This window comes from Hemibagrus wyckioides, linkage group LG07, assembly GCF_019097595.1.
Source record: "Hemibagrus wyckioides isolate EC202008001 linkage group LG07, SWU_Hwy_1.0, whole genome shotgun sequence".
Taxonomy (NCBI): Eukaryota; Metazoa; Chordata; class Actinopteri; order Siluriformes; family Bagridae; genus Hemibagrus; species Hemibagrus wyckioides.
The window spans coordinates 25971557-25982400 of NC_080716.1; the positions used below are offsets into that span (position 1 = coordinate 25971557).

The following is a 10844-nucleotide window of genomic DNA, read 5'->3' on the forward strand; positions in this document are numbered from 1 at the left end:
CATACAGTGTTTAATATTATTATTATTATTATTATTATTCTTATTCAGAATTACCAAAAGAATCATTCACCCATTTGACTGAAATCAGTTTGTTTAATTTTACAGGTCAGTGGAAATAATTGTGTAGAAAGAATACAGATTAATAAAGAGCTTTTGGTGCTGTATAATTATTAGATGTCAGAAAAAAAAACTAAAAATCTATAAAGTCTATTAAACTATCACTGAAGCCCCAAGCAGTGACCAGTCCTGACCTTTTAGACAAACACCTCAGGAGAACAAGAGACAGATATAATACATTTTATATTTGTCATTTTTGGCTCATTTGCTCATGTATAAGCAAGAAATCACACATTTTGATGATTTGGGATTCTGTAATTGGAGTAATTCCAATGAATGCAATCTTGTACTAAAATATAAAATATCAGCAATTTTTGAAAAACATTTTTTTTAAAGCCAAAACTCTTTGATTTATTGTATTCGGCTTGTTTTCTTTTTACATTTTCAAATTATAAAAGCAACATAAATAATGCTTGCTTTGAGAATGTTTTCAATATTTTTTCTTCCTTTTCTCCCTCCTCCTCCTCATCATCATCATACTTGTACAGATTTAATGAATCATATTATCAGATTAGCTGCTAATGATACGTTTAGCTCACATACTTACATACTTCTCAACAGACCCAGTTACTTTAATTAAATTAAATGAAGCCTTGAGGCTTTTGCTAAATTCTGAAGATAAGTGATTAATTTGTAATTAATTAATTTTGGTCAAAATCTATGGAGGATTAATTGAAATTAATTTGAAAACATTGGATGATATAGTTACTGTACACCATTGTATGACAGGAACAGGCATGCAATTAAGATGTTTTATGATGAGGGGAAAATACAGGGACTGAGGGGCCAAGAGAAGTGTCTAATAGAGAAAAAGTAATAAAAAAGCATAACGTAGAAAGACCCACTAATGAAAATCAGACACTGCTTTCAAATTGTGGTTTTGTGGACAAAAATGATGGTACACCATAGAAATGATTGAAAATAATTTGACCACAGGGACGTGCTAAACTAAGGTGTGTCCTGTACTTAGCATCACAGGTGTCTTTCAACTTGTAATCAGCCAATGTACAATACAGTACCTAATAAATAAATTTTTTTTGTGCAAAACTCAGTAAGAAGTATGGCTTTTGTTTTGTTTATCTAGTTTTATGGTCCACCACTGAGCTGAAAACTTGAAGCAATGAGGTCACACTGTCAGCGGTTTAGGGAAGCGTAAGTCTTTATTTAGCAGCAATATACAAACAAATTTGTCTTTTCTGTTCTTTTATACTCATATTCAAGGATTTATCATACAGTTAAAAACGTGTACTTTACAATTCTCTCCTGCTGGGTTTACTGTTGTGTCACATTTTACAGAGGGCATCGTTGGTATTCGTGACAGACCTGGAAAGAAAGGAGTACCTGAAATAAATATTTTATACTTAACCCAGTCATATCTAGGTGTTTCCTGTTGTAAATATCACTACGCTGCTACGAAGGAACCCGCAGCTAACGAGTCAACTCAGTTTCCCAGAATGAATCAAGTTCAATCGAAAAAAGGTTGCATAGTTGATTAGATTTGTGCTTTTGGTTTTATGTGTTTGAGAAATATGAAATTTATGATTAGTTGAATTCGTAGTTATATAGAATTATCATTACGTGATGATCGCTTTTGTTGTGATGAGAGTTCGGTGTCGAAAACCTGACTGCGTTTCTGTAGGTTGTAAAAATGTTTGAATTTCACTCGTAAATCCACAACAACCCAAAAACACCCATTCCAAACGATATCCGATTGGTCAGTCGCCTAGCTAAACACGTTTTTTTTCCCCGCCATTTCTACGTCCAAAAAGGTTCTCAATAGCCACAAACAAGATATAATGAATTAAATAATGTTCATACAAACAAAACGCTTCGTTTTAATCTCCTATTGAACATAACACTTCGCTAAACAGATTTATTTATCTGTTTAACCAAGGATTAATTGTAGCTGATGTCTGCAAAACTAGACTTTCATAAACTTACTGTAACATTTGTTTTTATTCACAACAGATTTAAGATGCTACTAAAGATTATGAGGTAAGTTTTAACCACCTAAAGAAAGACTATGTTTGTTTCATTCAGCGAATTCAAGTCTCGACAGATAATCATCTAGAATCCTATTTTTGTTTTTTATATATATATTTACAAAGATCCTCGCTACATCTATCGAAACGTAAAACTCTATAATATCTATATGAATGATTTAAAGTTCTCTGGACAAACAAACTTCACCTCACACACTGCATATTTAAGAATAACTGCCATGTTCCATCTCCTCATGCTTGAGTGTTTTTAAGATGGTGGTAAACATAAAATCCAGCTTCCGGCTGTATAAATAACTGACACTCTGCATGAACTGAAGTTAATAGTGAACATGCATGGTTTCTCTTCAGCAGTCACTTCCTGGGAGGAGGTTCTGAGGGTTTGAGGTTAGTATATATCAGGGAGCTGGGAGTAGTTCCTGCTCCAGTAGCCACCAGAGTAAAGCCAGTCCTGTCCTCCGTTGTGTGGGTTTAGTCCTTGCTGGAACCACCTACGAGAATGACGAGAACATCAGATTTTATTAGATGGTGAGTTTCATGGGAATGTGTGATTAGCTCTATTCTGTCATGCTGAATTTATCACACATAGATAAAGCGAAAGAGACAGACAACACACTATCATTGCAGCTCTTCAGTGAACCACTTGGGGGCGCAATCAGCAGGCACATCTTCAACTTTCTGTATTTTTTACGGACTCTTGCGGACTGTGCAAATTCAACCAACATTTTCAATGAAAAGTTCTGAAAGAACTGTCGAACTCAAATGCTAAATTTCATCAAAATTCTCAAATTTATTAAAGTTCTCAAACATCCTCAAACTCTCTTTCAATGCTCTAAATAGTTCAGACTCAAAATCCAACTTAAATTCTAGTTACCTTCTCAAACTTTAGTAAAATTCACACACTAGAAATTTCGAACTTGAGCAAAATTCTCAAACCATAGTTCTCAAACTCTACGAATTTACAATCTCTAATAAAATTCTGAAATTCTCGTTGAATTCTCAAACTTTAGCAAAATTTTTAAACTACAGCAAAGTTCTCAAACCCTAGAAATTTCAAAACCCTATTAAAATTCTCAAATTCCAGTTAAATTCTCAAACTTTAGTAAAATCCTCAAACTATAACAAACTCTAAGAACCATCCCAATTCTAGTTACATTTTCAAAATCTGGGCATGTCCTTAAAGTCTAGCAATGCTCTCAAAGTCTTCAATCTCTAGTTACATTTGCCAAGTCCAGAAAAGTTCTCAAAATCTGGTACAATTCTCAAACTCTATTAAAATTCTGATCAAAATCATGCAACACTTTGTATTTTTTTGTGGATACTCTAGCAAAGTTCTCAAAATCTGGTAAAAACTTACTTAAAAAGTCTGCTAAAATGTGAAATTTACTTTCAACGTTCTCAATCCCTAGCAAAGTATTCAAATCAGGTAAAATGCTCAATTTCTCGGAAAATTCTTAATCCTAGCAAAGTTTTCAAACTCCAGTAATATGGCCTGGTAAAGTTCTTAAATGCTGATAAAAATGTCCCACCACAAAAACACACCTGATCCAGACTACTAATCAGTTATCACACTGGAGTTTGAGAACTCAGCTATCAGTAAGTTTCATAATAGGTCAGAAGCCTGGAAATTGAGAGCACACCAAACACACTGATGAGGAGCTCAAACCTGGGGCCGAGAGACTGGCTTCTTATTAGAAGCGATAAAAAAATGAAGATAATGAACATTAATTAATGTATTTCTGAATGAATAAGATGTTCACATCACCACAAAAACTATTCAAATATTAAACAAATTACGCAAATCATATGTATAAAGTTTATTCAACAGGAACCGTGGTTTAAATACAGCAAGCTACAGCTATAAAATATTCCATTAAAATGAAAACTGGAGCCTTGAGATAATGGTTAATTAGAGTAGAGACATTTTGTAAGTAAGCATGTAATAGAATTCCTCTAGTTTAATAAGAATTGTGTTTCTTATGTTCATTCGAGTTCTTTCAAATCCTATTTCACCATTTAAACTTCATACTGGTTGATATCATCACTTGGATTTTTTTAGCCCTATAAAATCCTACTATTATATCCAGTAAAAAAGGCTTACACAGTAATCCTGGACCGATGAATGGCTTAAGCAGTAAATCAGCTTACATCTGTGTTGTACAGAGTAAGCAGTGAATCACGGCTGTGATATAACAGGAGCAGGGCTCAGGGTTTATGACACAGTCTGCTGAAACACTAACCTCGTCTTCCACTCGTCATTGGATTTGGAGCGGTTTTTCCTCGCCACTCTCTGTTTTTCCTCCACTCTCTTCTTCTCAGTGCTGGCCAAATCTGAAATCAAGAGAAGAAATGACTTGCACTGTGCAGATTTAAGCAATACATGCTGACCTCAATTAAAAACAGCTAGAGCGACTATTTCTTGAGATTTCTCCTTAATTACGTGAAGTAGGCTGAAAAAGGCTGTGAAACACAGCTTTATAGTTAAAGTGCATGAACAATCCTGCACTAATTAATACTGACTGAAACATGAACTAAGGATGAGTTAAGGCATGAACTAATCACAATCTAACGAGGAGCTAACCTTAGCTACTGTACGATGTGAGTCTTTCATGCCTGAATAAATTACTGTAAGGACATGTTAAACATGCTCTATAAGAAAGAATATGTAATAAACCTGCATCATTTCGAATTATTAACCCTGTGTGTGTAAAGGAGCAGGGCTCCAGGCTTGAGACACCCAGAGCATGCATTAGCTCTAGCAAGTGTTGGGCTGTTGATTGGAGAATTGGGGTTCAAGCCCCAGCACCACCAAGCTCCACTGTTGAGCAATTGAGCAAGGCCCTTAACCCTCTCTGCTCCATCATAGTGCTGTATCATAGCTGCCCCTCTGACCCCGACTTCCTCAGCTGGGATATGCTAAAAAAAAATTCCACTCTGTGCCGTTAATAAACGCTTCTTGCCCTCAGAGTGATGCAAACTGGGTTGAGATGAAATGATCAGTGTTTATGAGTTCGTTATTCTACATTCGATAAGGAGGATCAGTGTAAAAAGTAATCCAGCGCCAATTGGCGCTGGATTACTGGATTATTGGCGCTTTCTCATAAATCAGGTCTGATAGAGTTTACTTCTATGTGTTAATTAATACATTAACTAACAAACATGTACCTAAGGTAGTCATTATGTATTCTCACAGGAATTCATCAGACTCACGTCGTATTTAATGTTAGCTCTTCCTTCCTTCCTAGTTCATGATTAGTACACGACTTAACGCATCATTAGTTAATTTTTTTCCAGTAATTAGTACATGATTATAGCTCTTGTACTGTCATTCAGATACATGAGTCTGGAATCTTTTGTACTGGATACACAGAATATTATATAAAATTAAAATTATATCTATAAGCAACAGGCTTGTCTGTACTTGAGTAAAGTTAACATATAAATAGCTTTGTTGTACATATAGCTATATACAAAACATATATCTAATATATAGCAGCATATGTAGCATCTTTCTCTTCAATATTTCTACCTGAGAACGACAAGTGTGGTGTCTTTCAGTTATTTTATCTCGTATCTAGTTATAGTAGCTTTGAGCTGTTTATGTTATGTCTTGTTTTCCATAGACACAACAAGCAAAATGTTTGACTTGTTTAACACTTACCAAAGGTAATTCTTCTGCCACCTTTTTATCGAGATTTTTTTCTTTATATGTTTTCATTAATATGCTAATATTGTGAGGAAGTCTAAAATAGCTGTCGAATATAAATGAATGTAACTGGTGTAAAGGTTTCTTTCTGTACCTATGTCTCCGTTCTCCAGAGCACGGATGTCAGGCCGGAGGCGACAGTCTGTAATGGGGAGATTCTCCTTCATGTCTTCTTCCAGCTCATTCAGTTGCATAGCGAATGTGGAGAAGGCGTAATACTGAATGAAAGGAACAATAGTGAACATGAGCTAACAAGATCTGCAGAGTCAACACTGAATTCTGAAGATTTAGGAAGACATGATGTTCACGATCTTCATGATTATAAAACAAATCCCTTGAGTTACCCCTGTGGAGAAATTTTTTTAAATGATTTGGATAAATAGACGTTTCTATATGAACTTACTATATATAGCTACTTTACTCTCTATAGTTAATACTTCCTATAGTTAAGTAAATAGCTGTATAGTTTAAAATTGTTCTTACTTAAAAATTGTTTTAAATGCAAAATCACTGTGAAAGTTAGAGAAACAAGTATTTTAACAGGGCCCAATAAATGAAAAAAAAAAAACTTTTAGGATTGTATATGATGTGAAATGAGAACAATACTGAAATGCTTAGACTGTAGTTCATAAAGATGAAAACTGACCAAAGATCAGCAGCTTTATTCAACAAATGCACTTTGACTTGATGAAATCTAAACAGTTCTTACCTGAGCTGAGTTTTCAGGTCTTGGGGATATCCTCCAGACGAGTTCACTGCCCGGGATGACCTGCACAGTCTCGGCTTCAGGAGGGGGCATCTCCTCAGCCTCCTCATCCACACTGCTCTAACATGGGGCAACAGAACCCATGGCAGATATTTAACTACAGCTGATTTGTTATTTTGTTTTGCACTTCTAGGCCACTGTACATCCCACTAACCCTCACCTGCTTACTGCCTTTCTTTTCCTCAGAAGTTTTCTTATCTGTTTTTTTGTGAAGGTCAAACGCAGCTGGATCCACTGTGTACAGACATTCAGTCCACTTTCCGTAAATGGCACAGATTTTCTTTTTGCTGCAGAAAACAAGCCTGTTATTGCCACCACCTGGCAACCCTTCGCAAAGCATTAGGCCCTTGTCAAGGCTATTCAGTTTAATAGGCATCGTAAACAGCAGATTTATAAGACATGCTTCAAATAAAACATGCTGACGAGGCAAAAGTTTAGCAGAAGCTGCTTGGGGAGCATTTAATATGATTTAACTTTTACTTATAATGAGCAGCGTTAACAGTTTTCACTAATGCAGTCTTTCCACAAATACATTTTATATGTATTATTGCTACTGGAATTACCATAAAAGAGTTTAAGTGAAACATATAGGATTATACGTAAATCTGTAGAATCTATAATGAAAAAAATGTACTCAAATGTACACAGGTTTTTGTGTTTAATTACACCACAGCTCTGTTAAATTCTTAAACCTGATTGGCCCGAAGGTTTATGTTCATGCATTGTTGTAATATGCATTCATATAAATATCATTTCTGTAACTCATTCAGAGGAACTTGTATAGTGGACACCTCAAATAAATAACAGGAATATATATAGGAAGACATAACACATACATAACATTTACTTCCGACATGCCGTTACAGTAACTGTATAATCAACAACCTGTGGTGTGATGAAGTAGAGTTACTGTTACACACCATTTATTTGTGACATATAAAGTACTAAAATAATCAAAAGGCCACAAGACTGAGCTAAAAATACAGTGATGTACCTTTTATCAAATATGTACCCCTCCACTTTGTGTAGCTCTTTGCCGAAGAGGCCACATGACTTGAATGTCAAGCTGCACTTTTCGCCAGTTCTGTTAAAGATCAAGCAACACACATTGTGCTTTTGGACATTTGTGTGCAATAAAACAAGAAGAATACCGGTTCTTATGAAATTAACCCATATGAAGGTTGGTGATAATTGCAACTATAAAACGAAACAAGCACTCTCACGTCTTCTGAAAGGTGTCTGATTTTCTAATAATACTGACAGGAATTTCATTAATGTGAGTCATTTCTTTAATACGTTTCTGTAGCCTTACTTGCCCTTACTTATGGTTAATAACCTCCACATTGCCGTATTGTTCGATCCACAGCTGACCCACGATGATGTTATGGACACAGCATGTAGGATTGGTCCAAGTGTATGCTTCCTTGTGTCTGGGCAAAGAAGAAAATGTATTCAACACTTATTTAATTAATTAAATGTATATTGGATACACCAGTTATGAACAAAACAAGCAGCAATAAAGCCAAAATAAAGGCTACAGAATTTCTGATTTCTGGTATTCATACTATTTTTTAAAATGTAATTGAACAGTTGTTGCAATTTATGTTTAAATTTATCCATTAATCCATTAAACACATGCTTTTATCTAAAGCAAACACAAGCCAATCATCCAGTGACACTTCCAATCACTCAACAATTTGGATAAAAATCAGGTGAACTCACTTGGGGAGCTCCAGAGTGATGATTCCGCGAGGCTCTGCCTCCACACTCTTTCCCCAGAACTTGAGTTTAGGGTAGATGGAGCCATGAAACACGAAGTCATCATTTAGGCCTTCAGCATGGAATGCACTAACGGGAGGGTGGTGGCTCACCTGCTCTGACATCCATCGAAAGCCCAGATCCTCTCTGATAAAGAGAGACACACAGTAGAAGAAAAATGAGCCTTGGAAGTTTATAACCAAGACAAGTGAGCATTAGGGTTTTTGAAAGATTTAAAATATGCCTTGAACAACAATAATGTGGCACTAACTTCTTTCTAACACTTTATAAAGAAGACTATGATATCAAGCTAAATCCCACAACAGATGGCTAGGGGGCTAAATTAAGACTGACCAGGGTCAAACGAATGAAAATGCTTATGGACCAGAAAGATGCACCAAAACTGGGGGGTATATTCTATTCTATTCTTATTGTCTTATTTTAAAAAAGGAAGCTCAATCCAAGTTTAGATTGGAGAGGGTTTTACAAATTCCTTAAAACCCTCTTATTTCAAGTCCATCAACCTGTCAAACACTTGTTTCCTTAAAAACTGATGCTTTTTAAATTCTATGTGTCAAGGGCAGACACTCTAATACAAAGTCCTGCCTTTTGGCCTCTCCCTAGTGTGATGTTTGTTTATATCCTCTGGTGGACACTGGCATCAGGATACTGCTGAATTTGGATGACTTCCTCCTGCAAGTTCCTACCAAAAATTGCACCAACTGGGACACTACCTGCAGCACTAAGGCTCACTGGAAACTCAGAGAAGAGCTCTCTAACAAAGGAAAGCAGGTCACACAGTCCACAACAATGTGTTGACAGATTCACTACGAATGCTGCCCCATCACCGCAGCATGTGGTGGATATTATGATGCTTTCCGATTAGACTGCTAGGCCACCATTCATGCTATCAATGTCTGTTGCTCTGACTGACCATGGGTGGTATCAATGTCTGCTGAGGATGCTCAGACTGATGACATCAGATTCATCAGTGATCTCCCTAGACTTGCTAAAAGTGTAGGCATTCCTAAATTACGGTTTTAGCCAGCCCTTGGACAACAATTGCTTTTGACTGAAAGATCTCCTTGTTCAAAATAATAGGTTGCCAGTTCTCAGGCATGAACACTTGAGGGTCCTCTCAGACAGAGCTATAAGCCAGCTATATAAGTTGTGTGGCTCTACTACATGCACAGAAACTCCTTGGGTAGGTCTATACTGTAGGTCTACTACTGATAACTGGTCTCAGTGAGAGAGATGCATCTGCTGAGGCTGTGTGGTAGTACAGGGATGTATTCTCAAAACTGTACAAACATCTAGGGAAATGGTTTCTACACCTGGTGGTGGTAATCCAGATCTCGAGGTTCAGCAAGATAGAGGTGGACCTTTTCAACAATGACAAGGCAACACATTGCCAGTTGAGGTTCTCCCTGACAGACTTGGAGAGTCTGCTGTGAAAGGTTGCCCTGGCACACCACCATTTGTTATGCTTCATTCATTTTTTCCCACTACAACAGGCTTCAGGATTCAGCAAGGCTACAGAGTCCTACCTGGTTCGCTTCCTAAGCGAGATAAACAGTAAGATTTGGCAACCTCAGTCAAGTTGCCTGTATTGTACTGTCCCTGGTGTGAATTGCCAAATGAGAACTGTAAATTAGCAATCCGGTAAGCACATCAGTTGTTCTCAGAATGAGATTCACCCTATTGATTTCTCACTGGATTAATAAACACTGGCAAGTTCCTACCTGCCTGAAAGGTGTATGATGCAGCCATTGCAGCACACTACAGCACCAAGGCTGGCATCTCTCTAGAGTCTCTTAGGCTTATTATTGAGTTTTAAGGGGGAACAATTTAATCACTTAACTAACTTGATAAATGTATGCATGAAGTGTCTTGAAGTGGATGTCTGAATACCGACTTCTTGCAATCATTACAGGGGGTTCAAGAGATTTGGGGGGTGCTGGTGTTAATCTTGCCTTGCGTCAATGGTTGATTTATGGTCAAATACAATTTTCTTCCCTATTTTATCCATCATTGTAAATCAACATGACCTTGCAGCCTTCAGTGAGGTTGAACCTTCAGATTGTCCCATGCTCTTCCATTCTTATGGTACTCCCTGGAATCACTGACTTTGCAGACCAGCTGATTATTTGCTATGGGGTTTAGGAGATGTGGCAGGGGTTGTTAGGAGGTTCCATTGTCTAAACAGAGGTTATGATGATGTCCATCACTGGATGATCTACAGATGGTCTGGATACTCAGATCTTTCTGTTACATGTTATAAGCATCTCCTTCTCATTGCCCTCATTTTGAGAGGTAACAATCCAGAAAGTCTGATGGCTAGAGGGGTAAGCATCTGAGGCTAAGACTAGATATGACAGAAGCAACGTTTAATGGGAGAAGGCATAACAACAGTTATAGGCTTTTGTGATTGAATGCATTTAAATGATTAAAAAGATAGCTGCTGTGAAATCACTATAATTTCGTTGTATATTACTAC

General features: G+C 36.8%; 1 protein-coding gene across 1 annotated transcript in view; it reads right to left on the reverse strand.

The window, feature by feature from the left end:
* Positions 1–1260: 1260 nt before the first annotated feature.
* Positions 1261–10844, reverse strand: part of LOC131356156 (oxysterol-binding protein-related protein 2) — a 41593-nt gene continuing 32009 nt past the window's right edge. The window contains 8 exon segments of the mRNA XM_058395031.1: positions 1261–2608; positions 4358–4448; positions 5918–6041; positions 6533–6649; positions 6750–6876; positions 7584–7673; positions 7912–8019; positions 8312–8494. Coding sequence (XP_058251014.1) covers positions 2506–2608; positions 4358–4448; positions 5918–6041; positions 6533–6649; positions 6750–6876; positions 7584–7673; positions 7912–8019; positions 8312–8494 — 943 coding nt within the window. The 3' untranslated portion in view covers positions 1261–2505.